The sequence below is a fragment of the Emys orbicularis genome, chromosome 1, assembly GCF_028017835.1.
Source record: "Emys orbicularis isolate rEmyOrb1 chromosome 1, rEmyOrb1.hap1, whole genome shotgun sequence".
Classification (NCBI taxonomy): domain Eukaryota; kingdom Metazoa; phylum Chordata; order Testudines; family Emydidae; genus Emys; species Emys orbicularis.
Window position 1 is genome coordinate 199,530,775 of NC_088683.1, and position 21,016 is coordinate 199,551,790.

The window sequence follows — 21,016 nt, forward strand, 5'->3', positions numbered from 1 at the left end:
ACTTCACAAGATGTTTCAGGATTCCTCTAAAATCTATATCACCATGTGTTTGGAACACTCTGCAGCATACCATTATGATTGTTTTAAAATAGTGATCCCAATCACATTGTTGAGTATAATAGAACCTGATTTTATTCGCTGTCAGGGTCCGTCACCTTTAAGTTGAGTAGTACTTTACTCTGCAAGTAGTCCCTTTTGATTTCAGTGAATCCCTTCATGGCATAAGTTAGGCTTTGTCTTCACTACCCGCCGATCCGGCGGGTAGCAATCGGTTTATCGGGGATCGACTTACCGCGTCTACTGAAGACGTGGTAAAATCGATCCCTGATCGCTCTGCCGTCGACTCCGGAAATCCACCTCGGCAGGAGGCGGCAGCGGAGTCGGCGGCAGCGGTCGACTTTCCCGCGTCCTCACCGCTAGGTAAGCCGACCTAAAATACGCAACTTCAGCTACGGTATTCACGTAGCTGAAGTTGCGTATCTTAGGTCGGACCCCCGCTGCAGTGTAGACCTAGCCTTAGTAACTAAAGGTGAAGGGTTGGTAGAAGGAGGCAGAATCTGTCCCTAAACCTTTAGGGAAGTAAGAGTATGAGATTGGCGTTAAAATTGAAGAGAAAAAACTTATTGGACTCTTTTGGGTGGTATTCAGTGGGTATTATATTGCTCTGTGAGAGGATTCAGATCCCTAGCAGAAATAGGGTATGTAGTAATAGGGTGTGGAGCTTTCAGAAATGGACCTGATTCCAGTGAGTCATTAAACTGAGAGTAATTTGTCAGTTTGGTATCTGTTCAAACAGAAACAAATTTCCTTTTAATGGGAGGAACAGGGGATGGAGGGTATACCCTGTACCAAAGAAGTTAAATAACCAGTCACGACCAAATTCATATTATTACTGATATCGGAATTGGTAACACATTAGACTGTGAATGAATAATCGTGGCTGCATTTTAAAAGGAGTGTGCTAGATGCCAGGAGTATAGTGACTTTGCCGGTAAATTATCCTAGAGTACCTTGCGTTTTGAAAGGAAACCTGAAAATCCAATCCTGCTTTTGCATCTGTTTACTGCTCTTCAGTGAACAGTGATACTTTTAATCTTTGAGGAATAGTAATATATTGGAATTTTATCAATTTATTTAACACTGAAGTGGAACGCTGCTATAAAAGGGTCACAATAAAATTCTGTCATATCAAAAGATGGATTTTTGATGGAGCTTGGCTAGATATAACTCTTTGTAAATTTCTTTTTAAGGAAAACTACCTTCTCTCCTCTCCTCATTTCTGCTTGCCATTTCCCCACAGGACTGGATCTGTTTGTTCATTGATTCCTGTTTGACCTGACCAAGCAGGTTCCTGTGATAGGGGGCCCCATTTGCTATCTTAAGCCCAGGCAGACCAGACACCAAAACTTTGTCAGTAAACAGTTGTAGGACCAGGATAAGTCGCTCCTATCTCAGTGGGCAGGGAAGATTTGAGTCCGTTTCATACTGACTTCTCATGTAAGAGTGACAGGACTGTGGTTTGTATCAAGTCTCAGCCTAACAAGAAATGAGCCATACTAACATGTTTGTTCTTTCTTTTTTTAAACCCAAACAGGTGACACTTAAAGGATTTGCTCCTTTGCTTCAGTTTGCATATACTGCCAAACTTATTTTAAATAAAGACAATGTGTCCGAAGTTTGCAAGTGTGCAAAGTTTTTGGGAGTACATGACATTGAGGAATCTTGCTTTCAGTTTCTCAAATTCAAGTTTTTGGACTGTAAAGCAGACCAGCAGGAATGCCCTAGAAAGAAATGTTGTACCTCACGTTGTGAGAAAGCAAACGTTAACATTGCCCTTGTGGATGATGGGGACCTAGAAATAGATGATGAAGTGGCGGAATTGTTGGAAACGGAATACACTGCGACTCCTAATTCAAAGCTCAGCAAAGGTGAAGAAAATGCAAAAGTATCTCCTCATCTCCAAGATAATACCAATCAAACATGCAATCCTGCATGTTTAGAAAAAGATAATGTTTCTGGCTTGTTTTCCCTATGCCCAAAATATAGGAAGTTCCAGAAAGCTTTTGGGAGTGACAAAGTTCAGACTGGAACCAATCTCTGCAGTATTAAAGATGATCAGGTAACATCAGCTACATCCATTCATCAGAGTGAATCATTTAATGATGCCATACAAAAAGCTCAGGAGTGCACAGCTGTGCAGCTGGTCTCACAATGTGAAGAGACTCAGGTAGAAATGGAAGAGGGGGAGAAAGAGGTGGAGAAAGAAGAGGAATTGAAGAGAGAGTCTGTGTCTCAGAGTATCTCATGTCCTATGGAGAAAACAGATGCTGCTTCTCTTCCCCAAAACTCTTCTGTTGCACCTCATGAACTTTATTCTGCGCCTTTTCTAGGCCCATATGAGCAATACAGCAACTTGAATTTAATTAGTATGCAAAACACGGTTGTAGCTGAAAAAACTGTGACAAGTACTGTCGTTAGGAATGATAAACCAATCAGTGAAAATCAAGATGATTCGCTTTTGAAGTCTGATTTGTGTGCTAGAGAAGACATAAGCATTACATCAACTAGTGACCGAAGCAGTGTGGAGAGAGAGGTAGCTGAACACCTAGCAAAAGGTTTCTGGAGTGACATTTACAATACAGAGACTGCTTGTCAAATGCGTTTGTCACCTGCAACAGCAAAAGAATGCTCAGAACCAATATATTCAGGAAAAAAATCAGAGTGCCCATGGTTAGGTATCAGTCTCAATGAGAGCTCTGAACCTTGTTCTCAAAGAACTTTTACAACTCTGAACTCTGTCAACTGCCCATTTATAAGTAACCTTGGTACTGAAGTATGCTCAAACAGCCCAGAGATAAATAGTGGAGATTATATCCAGGAACCACAACAAGAACAATGTCCATATACTTGTGTGATAAGTTTGGGAGAAGACTCTGAAACTGACACTGAGGGAGACAGTGAGTCCTGTTCAGCAAGAGAACAGGAATGTGAGGTGAGGACATTCTGGCTATATTTTTGTTTCCATACATCTGTATGCTCCTTTCTGAAATCTAATTCTAGGCCCAATTAGTTTTCTTGCTTGGTTTCAAAACTCTAGGGGGAAAGTACCATTTTATTTCTCCATCCAAAATGGTCGAAAGATCTGTTGGAATACAGTTAGTAATTTTAAAATAATTAGGTTGTTAAAGGAGGTTTATTGAAATTCATAATGTCTATGAAGTGTGTGGAAATGTGCAAGTTGAGAGGAGACATGTCGGTATTAAAGCTAATTGCATAATTTTCTAAGGAAAATTTTTCTATCAAATATGCAGTTTAGTTAAAATTGAATATTTTGCGTGAATGTGTTTTGTTTTGACAAAATTTTCAATGGGGAAAAAATTGAAATGACTTTTCCAGCTGTTTGATATTGAATTGTTTTGACTTAAATTAAATACATTTTAAAATATACTATAAATGTCAAAATGATTAAGTATTGCGAAAACAAAATGTTTGATATTAAAATTTTTTTGGAATTTTCATTCCACTGGAAACTTTGAAATCTTGGATTTTTGTTGCAATCTGGTGGCAAATATTATTTTGGAAGGGGGGGGGGAAAGAGAGAAATTGTGTTTTTTGACAAGCTGTACTCTGTATAATTCCAGACTACTTTTATACTGCACTTGTTTCTGCTGCTTTGGTTATATATTGTCTGTTTCTTCAACTGCAGAAATTGCTTAGTGCTTGTTTTTGTGATGAAGTGAAGCACTCCTGTTTTTCCTGTTTTCTTTTCTTTTTTTTCCCCATCCCTCTCAATGCATTGTTTTTTTGTTCATATGGTAGAACTTTTACCTTCAGCTGAATGTCGTAAATAATCAATTTCCACAGACTATGTAGAAAAATGGAAATTCTAAAGTTACAATATGATGCTGTGATGTAGAACTCTTCATTACTCTAAAGAAGTGTTTTACCTTTCAGGCTTTAAGAACAGATTCAGCCCCCAAAATAAGCAGTGCATAATTTGCACTGAAAGTAAGTGGAAAACTGCTAGCTAACTCCAGTGCTGAATTTGGCCCATTCCTTAATTTCATGGAATGGTAAATGGCATTATTGTCTGGAGCAGCATTCCATCCACTTCTTTAGTGTTAGTGATGTCTCTGGTGGTAGCAGTAGAAACCCGTTGAAAGACTCCCTTCCTGCATTCAGTTCTTTAGGTACAAGTAAGCTGATATTATTTTTGACATTTTTATTTTTTATTAAGTCTGCATATATTCTCTTAATAGCTTACTTTAAAATATAAATATTGCATTTGAAAAACAAAGATGGCGTTCAACATGAACCAAGCATTGGTGACAGGCCTTATAATGTTGGTATGTGTGCATATTTGTGGCAGCTGCTGTCCCCAAAGCTCAAGCATGCATAGTGGGGGAGGAGGCTCAATTCTATATATAATAATGGAAAGTGTTAAGCAACCTAAATACAGGAGTTGCAACCAGTTACCCGTACAATAGAAACAATTTAATACACATTTATAGATGTGTATTTGTGTAACATATATATGCAATATTATATATTGTTAACGGTTTAGGGTGAAATTCAGACTGCTGGGGGATGCCTCTAGAAGGTCTTGTACACTAACTCAGGATTTCTCAACCTGCGGTTTGGGACCCAAAACTGGGTTGCCAAAATGTTTCAAAGGGTTGCTTGGTAGCTCCTATCGCTCCTGTCCCACAGGGCTGGCTGGGCACTCAGATTTGACCTAGCCATGATGACGGAGTCTGAGTAGGCCAAATTTGAGTGAGTGGCACTGCGACCCTATGAGCCAGGTCGCAACTCCACAACTCCAGTTTGGTCCAGTCAGGTGGGTGTGGCCAAACCTGAGTGGTGCTGCAACCCTGAAGGTTTGCAACACTGAGAGCCAAGCCCAGCTAGCCCCACAGCATAGGAGCTGCCACTGTGGAATCAGTGCTGGGCAGGACCCAACTCCATTGGGGGGCAGCACTTGACTGGAAATCACCCGAGGGCCTTCATCCCCAGACTATTTACTGGTTTGTGATATGCCATAAACATTTACAAAAGGGTACTGAGCCCAAAAAGGCTGAGAACCATTGCACTAACTAATACCTGGCGTGTTATAATCCACTGCACAGAAATAGATTTTACTCTTAAGGAATATTCTTTTTTGGAAAACCTGAAATTAAATGTGCAAAGTCCTTGGATTACATCTACTGGATTCTATCAAGATATCTGCCTGAAATCCTGGGATTTTATCTATGTGACTGTGCAAATGTGATGACAGATTGCTTTTGCCTCTCTGGTTAATATTGGTGTTCTAGTTCTGCTCATGTTCTTTCAATTAAGTTGTTTTTTGTAAATTAATTTCAAGAAACCCCTCCAGTTTAGCTGATTTTTAATTTTGCTTGTATCCGTTTACTCCTTGGTTCAAAACTATATTTTATATTTTAGGTAAAACTGCCATTTAATTCACAAAGGATCACTTCACTTTCTAGAAATGACTTTCAGTCATTTCTGAAAATGCACAAATTGACTCCTGAACAGCTGGATTGTATCCATGATATCCGAAGGCGAAGTAAAAATAGAATTGCCGCACAGCGCTGTCGTAAGAGAAAACTTGACTGCATACAGAATCTTGAATCTGAAATTGAAAAACTGGTATGTATAGAAAATTCCTTAACAAAGTCAGACTCATCCCACAAATTAGGTTTTGGGTTTTTTGGGTCAGACAGCTTGGTCAAATATGGAATAAGTGTGGTTTTAGCTGCCTAATGTTAGGCACTCAACGCTGAAAGTTTTGTTCGCATACAGCACTTTCCTACAGTAATTTAATGTTGCTATACTGATGTTATATAAAATAAAATAGTAGGCGTCATATAGATCAAAACAGGGTATATTGTCTTTAAAGTTAGTCTAAATAGACACTATATAGCTGGGTAGCACAAAAACCGAAAGTGGTGGTATTTAGCATAATCCTTGTTAGTACTATAATTTTTGTTCGGATTTGTAATCCATATTTTCTGTCATCTATTTTAACGTTTCTTTGGGAGGGGTAGAAACTGTTTATAGGCTTCCTTGAAGAAGCATGTTTATTTAAACGATTTTAAAAAATCAAACTACAGAGTGACTTTTTTTTTTTTTGGTCCCGTGACTCCAGAGACAAGGACATATGTATTCCCATATAGTTAGTTATTTCCCAAAACAGTGATTCACAGTCTGTGTAATGAAGTTGTTGAGAATTTTTGTATTGAATAATTCGTAAATTGTGATACTCCTTACTGTAACTAGTTTTTTTCCCCCTAGGTGTCTGCTGTCACACCACAAAGCTCAGCTAACAGCACATGTCCAAGCTCCACTGTGTCAACTGACATCCCAACCTTGAGTAGCACATAGCTTGGACATATACTGTTAGTTGAGCTTTGTGGTGTGAGAGCCGACACTTAGCTTGGGCTGGAGAGATGCTTCCTGAGTTTTCTGTGTCATAAATATGAGCTTCCCTTGTAGTAAGCAGTATTTAAGACTATTGGAGGAGCGAGAGAGGTAAGGTGGGTCTCAAAGCAGTGAGCAGCTTCTTTTCCACAGTAGTAAGTTTGCAGTGACAAGTCAGTGTTTGTTTCCTGTGAATCTACTGTAGTAATCTGATGGCCCCAGATTGGGAAGTACTGATGTAGGAGGCAACAGTGGAGCTTGGACCATGCTCAGTGCATGGCTCTGCTCCCTTCCCAGGACAAATAAACATTCTACTCTTGTCAACTTGGAAAAAACTGTGTAGGGTGATAGTCTTGTTCCTTTTCCTTTCCCTTCAGTTCTGACTTCAAATTGTAAAAGTAATAGATATTTTTCAGTTTCACTTGCCATATCTTGAAAAAGATTGACTAAAAGGAAAAGGCCATTGTAACTTTAATGTTCATATAAATTTTTAAATTAAACCATAACGTAGAATAATTTGCAACAAGCAGGCAGTGTTTGCCTGAAATATCCCCACCTTTTTAGCAGGTTGACCTTAGGCAGGTGACCTGTTTCCCAATTAAATATAAGGGAGATAGGAGAGGATCCAGAGTGTGGACTTTGAAATGTTTGAGGGAGGAACACTAGTAGCAGCCAAACCTGGAAAGAAGTTTTGAAGTGATCGTTGTAACCTAAATGATCTGTTAATCAAGCCAAATCTCAGAAAGATGCTGAACTTGTCCTACACGTTCTGCGTTTATAAGATTAATTAGGAAAGGCAGCCACTCACAAAATACTTGATATGTCTGGCGAAGCAGGCATTGAATATTTGCCATAATTTCACTGCAAGTCAGTATAGAGCTAATAGCATACAGAGCTAGTGTTTGCATTTTGTAAATGGACTTAGATATGTCCTTGAATAAGTAAAATTATTACACAATGTTTTTGTAAAATAGCACTGTATTTACTTGAAATACCTTAAGCAGAAGAAACAATTGTATATAGTTTTAGTTTATATTTAAAACTGATTGGATGCTTTCACTAACTTTCTTAAATAGCTATAATAAAATCTGAACTGAGAGCAGATGTTTGGTCTCTTTTCAGTTGCCCACATACTTTCCTCTTAAAGGGTAATGTTGATTTTTTTTTTTTTTTTTTTGTAGTAATTGCATTTAAGCATAGGAGACCTAAAGCTCTCGCAGCAAGAAAATCAATGTGAATACAACTTGTCTTCATTTCCTCATATTTCAGGTTATTTCTTTTGAATACTGTCCATATGGGTGCTCCACTTCAGGTGCAGGTGAATCCCACCTGGCCTTGATCAGAGATTTCTGGTAGCAGTACTCATTCAGACTGCATATGCACCTACATGTTATCGTGCCCTGCACCAAGGGTAGGGCTGTACAGGCAAACTACCCCCAGTTCCTTCTTAACCACCTCTGCTTGAGACGGAGTGTCAGCATGCCTGCTTCACTATTAATAAACTTATTGCTTTTTCTTCTAATTTAGTTAGTCTTTTTTAGTGTTTCATTAGTGTAGTTGTCATTTTTACTTCATTTTTATTTTATTCTGTTATTTTGAGGATTTTAGTTTATTCCTTCCACCCCTCTTGAGGGAATCCTCCTTTTCCTCCATTGTGGAATTATGCCAAGGTCATCAGGATTTAAACATTGCCTCTCATGCCAGGAAGCTATCCGAGTCAGGGACAGACATTCCCAGTGCATTTGCTGCCTGGGGAGTGTGGGGAACGCATTCCCCCAGAAATGTAATCTTTCTGCAGCCCTTAAGAGCAAGATTCTGAAGAATCAGGAGATCAGGCTTAAACTGCTCATGATGGTGCTCTCTCTTCACCCTGCCTCAGATCTGGATCTGGGGACACTCCTGCCCCGTACATCAGCTTCCCAGTGAGCATCATGCTCCGTCTACTTCAGCACCGTCCTAACCCATGGCTTTGAAAGACAAATCATCCAAAGGGACTGGGAAAGCCTCTAAGAAGAGTTCTACTTCTCTTTGAGGCAGTAGCTTTCCCAGGAGATCTCAGTCTCTGCAAAGATTGACCATTTTGGAGCCCACAGGTGATGGTCTGGGTACTGTTGAGGCTCCAGGCTCCTCCATTACCAGTAGTGCTCCCAAAACCTGAGCTCATTGAGGAGCTACTGTTCCAAGCTGGTTTTGGTACCTAAACCATCTTCAGTACAGTCTAAGCTCAACCAGAGTAGCAGGGAAACACCTGGCTTCTGAGAAGACTGTACCGTCTGATCTTACTTTTCAATCTCTGGTGCCTAGCCACGTGACTCCCTTAGTACTGCAGAAGTCTAAGTGGCCTCATACTACTCAGTGTTCGAGACTGTCAACATCATCAGTACCGATGATTTCTATTACAAAGGACTCATTGACGCAGGCCCCACTTTTGGTTCCGACAACTCAAGTACTGCAAGAGCTTAGGTACTCCAGGGATCTGCATGTCTCCAATGAGCCAGCGTCTCCCTTCTTAATGGGTTGTGTGTGCCTGTTGGTACCAAGATTGTCATAGTCATGAGAATTACAACTTTCTCTGGTACCATCCCCTTCCTTACCAGAGCTTCCTTAAATGCTGTAACAATTAGACAGGAACAGGTTCATGACTCTAGCAAATCTAGTGGCAGAGATTCAAATAAGCCCACAGACATCCACAAGCAATTGTATCCAGTTACTGGGAGACATGGCAGCTTGTGCCTTGTGACACAGCCTGCCAGATTATATCTCCACTGCTTCCAGGGGTGAGTCAGAACAATTTATAGTCCAAACAGACCAGTCTAGACAGACTGGTGTTGGTCCCTCAAAAAGGTGGGACGCCCTCAGTTGATGGAAGGATCCTCACAACATCTGTGTAGGTGTTCCGTTCATTCAGCATCCTCCAATCATTACCATAACAGATGAGTCTTCTAGGATGGGAAGCTATTTAGGGATGCACAGCATTCAGAGCAGGTTGTCTACACAAGAAGCTCATTTACACATCAGCCTCCTGGAGCTGAAGGCGGTCAGGAATGGCTGCTTATACTTTCTGCCATTAATCAAGAGCACATCCATCAAAATCATAACAGGCATTGTAGCCTACATGTTGTATATCAACCGGCAAAGGGGGTGGGGTGGCAGAGCAGGGCAGAGATTCCCTTCTCTTTGTGCTGGAGCAGTGAGGCTATGGAACTGGTGAATTACCAGTCACATTCTAATTTCCCCATCTTACCTCCCAGGCATACAAATCACCATGGCTGATGACCTCAGCAGGCACTTCTCTCCAGAATATGAATGGGAGTTGGACTTGTGGACTCTCGATCATATTTTTTCAAACTCAGTGGTTTCTGGAGGTGGACTTTTTTACCACCGTCGCCAGCAGGAAGTGCTGACGTTATCATTCAAGGGGAGTGTTGGGCCTTCCGTTTCTGGGAGATGCTGTCTTTGTTGCATGGACAAGGGGCCTCCTTTATGTGTTTCCTCCAACATTATTATTGAAAGTGGTAAACAAGATAAGATAAAGTGAAGGTTATACTAATATCTCCAATGTGGCCCCAGCAGGCTTGATACGCTTACCTGATTCACCTTGTGGCTTGTCCAGCAATCAATCTTCTGGCCATTCCCCACCTTCTTGCTTAACATGCTGGTCAAATTCTCCATCTCAACCTGAGAATTCTTTGCCTTAAGGCTTGGTTACTCCGAGGCTCGCAGGAATGGAAACTACTTGTACTACACAAGTGTAACAGGCGTTACTAAACAACAGAAAAATATCTACATGAGTTACTTACCTCCAGAAATGGTAGAGATTCCACCATTGGTGTATCTAACCATGTTTTTGTGACTCGTCTCTCCCTGCTGTCCTTAACCCTGATCTTTTAAAACTCAATAGTTATCTATGAGTTTTATCAGTGTACACTTGGCTGCTATAATGGCTTTCCATTCCTCATTGGGAGAACTTTAAATATTTGCTCATCCCACAATGAAGAAGTTCCTTAAGAGATGGAAAGAGTTTTTCCTGCAGATTAGGGGACCTATCCCTATTTGGGATTTGAACGTTTTATGAGGACCCCCTCTTTAGCTTCCTCCGTCAGCTATCAATTAAAATGACATTCTTCGTTCGCTTGCTCATGTCTATTCCATTCCAGATGTGCGCATGCCCATGTGCCTGGTCGTCGGAGATTTTTGCCTTAGCGGTATCCGTAGGGTCGGCAGTAGCGCCCCTTGAGCGCCACGCTCATGCGTTGGTATATCAGGTGCCGCTAGCCCTACACCCTCTCAGTTCCTTCTTACCACCTGTGGTGGTTAGTCGGAGCATCTTTCCTTTCATTAGAAGGCTAGCAGTTTCATTTCTACTGACTTAGAGCCATAGGGCCTTATAAATATTTTGTTTATAGTAGTTAGTGCTAAGTAGTTAACTGTAGTTAGGAGCTAGTCTCAGCGGGGACTTCATCCCAGGTGGGACATGCCCCAGTCTCCCGGGTTAAGCTCTGCGCGGACTTTAACAGGCCTATGCCTGTAAGTGACCCCCATAGCAGCTGCCTCAAGTGCTTGGGGGAATCGCACGTGAAGGACAAGTGCCGTATTTGTAAAATCTTTCGGCTCAGGACTCAGAAGGAGCAGGATATTTGTTTGCGGTCTCTCCTCATGGAGTCTTCCCTTTGCCCGGCTTCTGAGCTGTCCCACCAAAACTCGTGTAGTACTGCAGTGGCCTTATTGGAGCACGTGGGGCATGCCGGTCATGGCAATGCCCCCTTCGCACTGCTCATCTGCCGCTCCCTCGGAACAACAATTGATGGCACCGGACTCAGTACATGAGGCGCGATTGGAGGTCGAGGCAGAGGAGCTGCATCCACACCTAAACCTCCCTCCCCACGGTGGACGATGCCCCGGGGCCTCCGCTGGTGGTAAAATCATCGTCTTCATCCCTGGATGACGCGGTCTTGGGACCCTCGAGTGTCAGCCCGCGGGGCGATTTTAAAGAACAACAGGCCCTGCCTCGACGGATGGCCAAGAACTTGGGCCTACAGGTGGAGGAGGTGGCCGAGCAGGCGGACACCTTGTTCAATGTCCTGTCAGCCTCTACCCCTGCCCGTGTCGCACTGCCAGTGCATGACGGTGTTCTCAAAATTGCCAAGGCCCTCTGGCAAACGCCGTCAGCCATCCCTCCCACCTCCAAAAAGAAGTACTTTGTCCTGGCCAAAGGGTTCAAGTATGTTTATACCCACCATCCCCCTGGCTTGCTTGTTGTCTCTGCAAAAGATGAAAAAGACAAGCAGGGGCACACCAGCTGAACTCCCAAAAACAAAGAGGTCAAAAGACTGGACTTGTTTGGGAGGAAAATTTATTCATCTGCCTGCCTGCAATTCTGGGTGGCGACCATCAGGCCCTCCTAGGCAGATACAATTTTAATGGATGGGATTTTTGCCGTAAATTCAAGGAGTTCCTCCTGCAGAGTTTGGCCCAAGAATTGAGCACCCTGGTTGAGGAGGGCACCACGGTGGCTAGGTTCTCCCTCCAAATGGCGTGGGATGCGGCTGACTCAACAGCTAGGGTGGTCGTGTTGGAGGTGGTTATGAGGCCCAGCTCCTGGCTTCAGACCACTGGCCTATGACAAGAGATGCAGACCTCAATCCAGGACCTCCCATTCAATGGGAGCTGTCTTTTTTTTTTTTTTTTTTTTTTGTTTTTTTGGAGCAGACAGATATGAGGCTGCATGGGTTAAAGGACACTTGAGCCACCCTCATCCTCAGTTGAAGAGGCTGAGAACGTCCTGCACCTGGTGGTGGTGGAGGAGGGAGGTCCCTTTGGACGTGTCTGAAAAGGGGTTCTACTCCCGTTATTTCCTAATCCCAAAAGCAAAAAGGGGCCTTAGACCCATTCTGGACTTGCGACGCCTCAACAAATCTCTCAAGAAGTTGAAGTTTTGCATGGTCTCCCTAGTCTCCATCATCCCCTCCCTGGACCCGGGAGACTGGTACACCGCCCTCAGCTTGAAGGATGCTTATTTCCATATTCCAAGGTCACGGATGTTTCCTCCATTTCATAGTGGGCGGATACCATTTCCAATTCACCGCGCTCCCCTTTGGCCTGTCATCGGCCTCATGGGTCTTCACAAAACGTATGGCGCCAGAGGCTGCTTACCTGAGATGTCGAGGGGTCCAGGTCTTCCTGTATCTTGACGATTGGCTCATCAAGGACAGGTCTCGGAAACAAGTGCAGAGATGCCTCGATCTTGTGCGTTCCACCTGCTGCAACCTGGGCCTGTTGGGGAAACCAGACAAAGTCCACCTTAAGGACAGTCCAATGAATAGAGTTCGTTGGGGCGGTTCTTGACTCCACGCGAGCCAGAACCTTCCTTCCAGAGGTGCGTTTTCAGGCCATGTCATACCTGATCTCCCATGTGAAGAACCACCGGTTCATCCTGGCTCACACCTGCCTGTGGTTGTTGGGCCACATGGCTGCCTGTCCATACATGGCCAGTCATGCCTGGCTCCATCTCCGGCCTCTGCAAGCATGGCTGGCATTGGTTTACATCCCCAACAGGCACTACCTAGACCAGGTAGTCAGGGTGCCGGATTACATCCCATTGTCCCTGGATTGGTGGATGATCCCCGGGTTGGTGTTGCAGGGAGTTCCCTTCGCGACCCCGGCCCCATTGCTGACCCTGGTCTCTGATGCTTCGGAGCCGGGCTGGGGAGCCCACCTGGGTGAGTTCAGCATGGAAGGCTGCTGGCTGCGAGACGATCTGGCCTCCATATCAATGTCAGGGAGCTCAAAGTGGTTAGTCTGGCCTGCTAGGCTTTCTTGTCCCACCTGAGGGGCAAGGTGGTGCAGGTCCTTGCGTACAATACCACCGCCATGTATTATATCAACAGGCAGGGCAGAGCCAGATGGTCTGCCCTTTGCTAAGAAGGTCTCCGCCTTTGGGACTTGTGTGTGGTAGGCCATTCATCTGGTAGCCACGCATCTGCCTGGGACCAGGAATGTGTTTGCAGATCACCTCAGCAGGACTTTCTCATCTTGCCACAAGTGAGCGCTCCATCTGGAAGCAGTCAGTATTATCTTCCGGAAGTGGGGGACTCCCCAGGTGGACTTGTTCCTGTTCCGTCCGAACAGGAAATGCCATGTGTTCTGTTCCATCCGGGGGATGGACAGGGGTTCCCTCTCAGATGCTTGCCTGCTCCCGTGGTAGGGGCCCTGATGTACACCTTGCTGCCAGTACCGTTGATCCACAGAGTCCTCATGAAGTCAAACAGGACAGGGCGATGATTATTCTGATAGCCCCAGAATGGCCTCACCAAAACTCGTTCAGCACACTGCTGGACCTTTCGATAGCCGCCCCGCTGCAGCTACCTCTCTGGCAGGACCTGCTGTCAAAAACCACGGCAGTCTTCTGTACCCCAACTTGGTGGTGTTGCACTTGGCAGCATGGCTGAATGCAGAAGAGCGTGAATGCATGGCCCCGGTTCAACAGGTCTTGTTGCGTAGCAGAAAGCCCTCCACCAGAACAACTTAACTGATCAAGTGGAAAAGGTTCACGTGCTGGGCTTCGGAATGACATACGTGGGCCGAGCAGGCCTCACTGCAGGTGATCCTGGATTATCTTCTGCACCTCAAGCTCCAGGGCTTGTCCCTGTAATCGATCAGGGTCCACCTAGCCCTCGTGCTGAATTTCATGCTGTCGAGGCTCATGGGGCCTCCCTTTGAACCTCTGGCTTTCTGCTCTCATCTCCTGGAAGGTTTTATTGTTGATTGCGGAAATGTCTGCCTGCAGGGTATTTGAGATCAGGGCGCTTATTTCAGAACTGGCCTTCTACATCGACAGGACAAAGCCGTTTCGCAAGTCAACGCAGCTGTTCATTGCAGTGGCAGACAGGATGAAAGGTCGCCCAGTATCTGCTCAAAGGATTTCATTCTGGATCACGGCCTGCATCCGCTACCACTATGAGCTAGCAAAAGTACCTCCACCAGCAATAGTCAAGGCGCACGCAACTAGAGCGCAAGTGTCATCAGCGGCCTTCCTGGCTCAGGTGCCGAGCCAAGAGATCTGTAGAGCTGCTGCCTGGTCATTTGTCCACGTGTTTACGTCCCATTATGCACTTACCCACTGCCACTGCCGACCCAAAGGATACCGCTAAGGCAAAAGTTTTTGATTGCATGTGGGCACGTGCACACCTGGAATGGAATGGAATGGACATGAGCAACAGTAGTTATGAAAAGGTAGGTAACCATTTTTTCTTGTAAGCCATTGCATTTGCCAGAAGAGTAGGGGAAATACAGATGTTAATGGGAGACACCCTCCCTTTGTTACAGTATTCTTCAAAGACAAAGTACCGTTACAACTACATGCAAAATGTTTACCTCCAAGCTATTGTCTGAATTTCATCTCAACCAAGTTATCCATCTCCTGGCTTTTTCCCCCCCAAAGCCACTTATGAAAGGCAGGGTCCTGACTAGTCTTACCTTGGATGTCAGGAGGGTGCTAGCCTTCTATTTGGACAAAACCAAATCATTCAGAAAGTATTCTAGATTGTTTGTCTCTACTGATGAAAGGTCTGTAGGGTCTGCAATGTCCAGAGGCTTTCAAGGTGGATTTCTAGTTGTATTATTTATCAATCTTCCAGTTTATACAACCTCTTCTTATGGTGTTGGCCCATTCCACAAGGCCTCTCTCTACCTCTGTCTCATTACTCAAACATGTTCCTATTCTGGAGATTTGCAAAGCTGCACCTTTGTCTTCAGTACGTTCTTCTAAATCAGATGCAGCCCTTGGAAATACAGTCTTGTCTTCAGTCATGGATTCGGCTCTGAAGCTCCCTTCTCCAGTTGTGAGCACTGCTTGGTAGTCACTTGAATTTGAGTATGTGTAGGAACACTTCTCAAAGGAATGGTTACTCAGCTTGTGCAGTAACGGCAGTTATTTGAGATGAGTCCCTATGGGTGCTCCTCTACCCACCTCCTTCCCCTTTAAGAGTTTCTTCAGTGGGACTTTGTGATGGAAAAGGAAGTTAGGGTAGCTCACCCTCAAACATAGGGTACATGCTCAGGCTAAACAGGTACTTCTACCAGAAATCTTTGATCAAGGTCGCACGGGGCACATGCACACCTGAAGTGGAGCTCCCGTGAGGGGACACATCTGGAACTCCATTACTGAACAAGATGTGTAAACTCTCCTTATGATCCTCTGTTATGATCAAACACTGTTTGAGACTACCATATGTACCTCATTACTTAAGAATAATGGATTATGGATGCAATTATATAGCCTTTACTTTGATACCTGCTTTTGTAGGTTTGGCAGACTCTTCATGTGTTCTCACTATAGTATTGATATTTTAGTTCTATAAAAATATTTAGAAAGAAATGAGACCACTGAGTCATGACCAGGTCCTGTGGATAATTGCAGAAAATTTTGAAGCCTGTGGGAAATACTAGCAGTATTTACAAGGGAACTCTTATTTTCCCCCCAAGGATTTTAACTGCATTTCTGCAGCAGAGAGAGAAGGATTTGAGTTGAATTTTAAGTTACTTTGTTATGGCCTATTTAAAATTGTACATACACATACTGAAATTACTATAGTAAATTGTCAGCTGGGAGCGTCCAGCCCACATAAGCTCCCTCCAGAGCTTTTAAACTTTGGTTAGATGGACAAACCCAGTTTGGGGCAAAGGACAACCTGCTAAACAGAGGTCAGGCACTTGACGTAGAAAACCATTACAAAGGAATTGGGTTAGAACTGCACAATCCAAGTCCATTTTCCCTCTTTAGCTAGTACCAAAATGGAAAGTAATTAGTTGTTTTTACTGTTGCTCTTGTTTTTGCAAGGCTAGGTTGAAGGCAGTCTTTTTTGTTGGTATCTACATGTTTTTTTCCCCTGCCAGTTTTGGTGATACTATCAGTGCAAGTATGAGACAAAGGTTGGATTTTATTGTTTAAGGAGGGGTGTCTTCCATTCTGTTCCCATGTGTCTGCACCCTCAAATCCTCATGTTAGGGCTTCAACATTTTAGGACCATCCTTGAATTTTTGTACTGACGTGCTGGGTGCTCAGTACTTTTGGAAATTGAGCTTCTGATTTAGGTGCCCAAGTATGGATTAACTTTAGGCACCTATTTTTGAAATTCTTGGCCAGGATAGTGCTGTTGTAAGGTAAACTTGAAAATGTGATACAGATTGACCATGTGCATTTTCCCATTCTATTTTTACCTGTACAGTTTATCTGTGCACCTACCCAAGTAACTTCTAAAGGAAATGTGCTGTAAGTGCAATCATTCTTTTCCCGTGCTCCTGCTGTTCTGTATAAAAATACTTGGATTTCCTTCCTTAAAAAGGACACCTTTGCCTTACAAAAGCCTGCTCTATAAGTTGCGACTACACATTCATACTTGTGGGATTGATGCCTCCCGGCACTAAGCTGTGGAATTTTAGAGAGAGCGGTGTTCATTGGAGCCAGTCATCTCCTCCCCACCTCTCGTGAGGGATTCAGAGAGTAGGAAAAGGGGTGTGGCCCCAGCCCCTTTTCAGAGTAATCTGATTCTAGCACTATTGACTCCATTGAACCAGAAATAGCTCTGTGCCCACTATAAGGTGCCCAGTCCATCTGGATTGACTGAATCCACTGCCTAGGATGTTCACCAGAGTCCATGATGCTGTTACTTGAAGAAGTGGTCCAGTGTCCATTATACACAGCATTAGGTGATCCACACTGTTGTCGGGTCGTTGAGTCTGGAGCCAAGGTTTTGGCACTTGACTAATGTGCTACTTGCATGAAGTGGTCCAGCAGTAGTAAAAGTGATCTCTGGATCCTTGCGGGGTGACAGTCTGGTGCCAAGGATCTTGCATAACTGACTCTAGTAAGCCACTTGCTTAAAGTCACTTGTCCCGCAGTGCAGGTGGCATTAAGGTCCCTGGTTCCAATAGTGCCAACAACTCTGGTGAACTCACAGGCTGGGCCTGGGGATCAACTTTATTTCCAATCCCCTTTTTTGTATACATTGTGGTACAGTCTTTTATTATATGATCATTTGCTATCTTTTCCACAGGACCCCCTGCCTCATTCAGTACAGTTCAGTGAATGAGACTGTTGTTTGTAGGATCCCTCTTTCGTTTGTGGCAGAAGTTGGAGGATGTGTGGTAAATGAGGTTGGGGGCTTCAGGAAGAGAAAGGGCAGTCTCGTGATTCAGGCAGTTGAATGCCACCCTGGGGAACTGATTTCTATCCCTGCCTGTGCCACAGAGTTTGTATGTGATGCTAGGCAAGTCACTTCAACCATATTTCCACAGATGATCACTAATTAGTATACCTTGTTTTCTGGATGCCCAATTTGAGACCCTAGAGTCTGATTTACATAAGTGCTGAGTACTCACAGCTGCACCTGAAGTCAACAGGACCTGTGCTTTGAACATTAAAAGTGCTGTATAATGCTAAGTTCTTGGTGGGGACAAGGAGAACTGGGTCCTATGCATCTCAAATTGGGCACCCAAAATCAATGGTTATATCCAATAATTAGTATTCACTGTAGATAGAAAAATACCTTAACTGGAAACATTTTTTGGAGATTTAGGGTTTAGTACTAAGCAACAGTCCACATCAGTTTACCAATACAATATGCAACTAAGTGCCTTAGCATACGCAAGATGTGTGTATATGTATTGACTTCAGAAAGGAAGCAGCTGCCAGCCTTGCTTCCCTCTGCTGGGCTAGCAAAGCACTGTTACTGATTAGCTGAGATGGGAAGGACTGGCAGCAACTGCTTCCCTGCAAAGTACCACTAAAGAGATCATCAGTTTTCTCAGGGAGATAGTAGTGAAGGTTGCTGTTTGAAGCTCTGTTGCAAAAGGAAAGCTTGGAGGAAAGGAGAGACTATGGAAGTAAAACTTAAAAATATGTTAAAATTGTTTATGAATGAAGGAGTCAATGTAGCATAGTGAGCTTGTGGATAAAGAGGGTATTTGTAGTCTGTGTGTGTGTTTTTTTTTTTTTTTGAGAGAGAGAGAGAGAGCGCGAAATTCATTTGTTTGAAGCTGCGTCAACCGATTATATTGCACCACTAATTCTTACGCTTGTTTAATCTACATAGCCCCCTGCCTCTAGCCTAGTCTATCTCTGCCATCTGGAGAATTCCAGGTTAATCACAACTTGATTTTACTGCCATCTGCTTCATTTAACATTGCTCTTTCCTGCCTCTACAGTCTTTCTTCTTATCCTCCTCTGTGACCTCCCCTCATCCTAATTGTCCCATCAGTCATTCCTTGCCAGCTCCATGTCAGTTTCTTGAGCCTCTCCTACCCTGATGTCCTCCACTTCTGCCATCCATCTTAAAAGCCTGTAAAACAGTCTCACAATTTAGTACAAAATGAACAAAAAATCCACAAGCATTTTTAAATTATCTGAGCCCTCCATATCATACGAATGTGCATGTAACTTGAATAACTGCATTTTCTTTGTCGAGTGCTTGCACATGTCCATTCCACTTCGTGTGTGAATACAAGTGCACTGAAGCCGGAGATATTTTTCCCACACTGGAACTTGTTGGGGTTGTGCATGTGCCCATGACTATCTGCTAGGCAAGGGTATAAAGGGGCACAGATCCCTCAACACCTGTGCCCAACCCCCTCGTTCCTTCTCACTGCCTGTGGTCAGCATTCAGAGCATGTGTGAGCTAGTCATGCTCTTTCCCACTTTCTCTTTAGAGAAAGTTTTTCTAAATGTTGTTGTTGTAATTGTAGTAGTAGTAGTAGTACATAGGTAGTTTTTAGCATAGTTCTAATTAATGGTACATTTAAAAAAAAAGTTGTTGTGTTTCCTTTGAGCTTTAAGCTCAGTACTGGGGCATACTTAAGTCCCCAGGGTTTCACTGCTATTCTTGCTGTAACAAATTTATGCCAATCAGCGGTCCCCACTCTCACAGTTTAAAGTGTTTGGGAGAAGGGCACGTGAGGCATAAGTGCCCTATCTGTAGGTGGTTTAAGACCAGAATTAAAGAGTAGAGAGCAGTTCAGCGTTGACATTTCTTGGTGGAAGCAGCTTTGCATGTGCACACACCCAGAATCCTGCTGCTCAGTACACGGAGGTTCAGACTCTACTGAGCTCAGAGTGCCCCACTACGCTTGGTGGCATCTCCTCGTTGCCATTGTCCATCTCCAGTACTGCACATGCAGCAGAAGTAGAGTACTTTGATCTCTTTTAGCCAGAAGAAGCCCTCTTCATCTTCAAGGGCTAGATGATCAACAGAATCACACAAGAAGACAACCAGTACTGAGGTTAGAGCTAAGCCAGCTCCAGCTAGGTGCTCCCTAATATTCCATTTGTAGTTTAGCTATGTAGAGCCATTGACTCCAGCATATAACGTGTTACTGTCGAGACTGCATCCATTTCCAGACCTTCTGTGACATTGACTTCACCTACGATGCATCATATGCCCTTGGTACTGATGACACCTGAAGCATACATGGCAACCAGGACCACTTTTGCCTGTCTGTGCCAGACTCACCATTGATGCAGGATGAAGTTCAGATACCAATTATTCTTGCTACACAAGCTGTGGCACTGGGATCTCCTCAACATTTACTCATTCAGCACCATTAGAGACCGGGCAATTGTTGGTGCCATAGTGACCAGATGCTCTTAATGGAGCAGATGTACAATATCTTCAGCAGGACCGCTGTCCAGTGTTGCATCACATTGGCCTTCAGATTATGCTTACTCTTAAGGTGGATTCATACCTTTGGGGATCCCATCACAGAAGGTCATATGCTTCTCCTCATTTGTGTAATAGCAGGTCCTAGGAGGGGATACTTCAGGGCTTGGCCCAAGTACCATATCATGTACAGCACTGGCCCTTTTGGAATCTGTTGGGGTTCCTCCAGACTCTATGCCGTATGTCTGTTACCATCAAGGCACTGTTCTCTACCCAGTACTGATCCAAATACCAAGCAAGCAGGTGATCTTATTCCTCTAGTGCCTGCTCCTTTTGGTATAGCACTTCAGCAGATAGCAGAACAGGTGGACTCTACAGTGCCCCCATTCAGCACTTTCTCATCATTCCCTGATGATGCCACTGTCTCTGAATCATCTTTTCCAGTTCCTGACATTCATAAGATGTACTAGGAACTTATGAAAAGCATAGCCACCTCTGTTGGGAATACACGGTCTGCTCAAGTGACTATACCTGTTAATGAGGCCATGTTGGAACCTACCAAAATCCTTTTGGCACCCCCCCCCACCCCCCGTTGTCTGACACTCATTGCCGAAAGGACTGAAGAGGTTCCAAGTTCGTTCCCAGAGATGCGTACTTTGATTTGCACCCAAATGTAGCATCTTTGGTCACCATGGCCATGAATAGAAAGGTGAGACAAGGGTGACCTAAATCTACTCCCAAAGACAAAGATTCAAAGAACCTGAATTAGTTTGGGGAAGAGGTTTTATTCATTGTCGAGATTGCAATTTAGAATTTCAACTCAAACTCTGACATCCTCAAACTGTGTTATGGAATCCCATTTAGACCTAAAGTTGCTAGATGCTGCTGCTGCTAAAGAGGAGTACAGACCTCTTGTTAGTGAGGGTAGCAAAAAAATTGTCATT

General features: G+C 43.8%; 1 protein-coding gene across 1 annotated transcript in view; it reads left to right on the forward strand.

The window, feature by feature from the left end:
- The window catches only part of BACH1 (BTB domain and CNC homolog 1), a 52,983-nt gene that overhangs the window by 24,130 nt on the left and 7,837 nt on the right, over positions 1–21,016 (forward strand). Inside the window, exons 5-6 of the mRNA XM_065402677.1 lie at positions 1,595–2,992; positions 5,443–5,649. Coding sequence (XP_065258749.1) covers positions 1,595–2,992; positions 5,443–5,649 — 1,605 coding nt within the window. The remainder of the gene's footprint in view (positions 1–1,594; positions 2,993–5,442; positions 5,650–21,016) is intronic.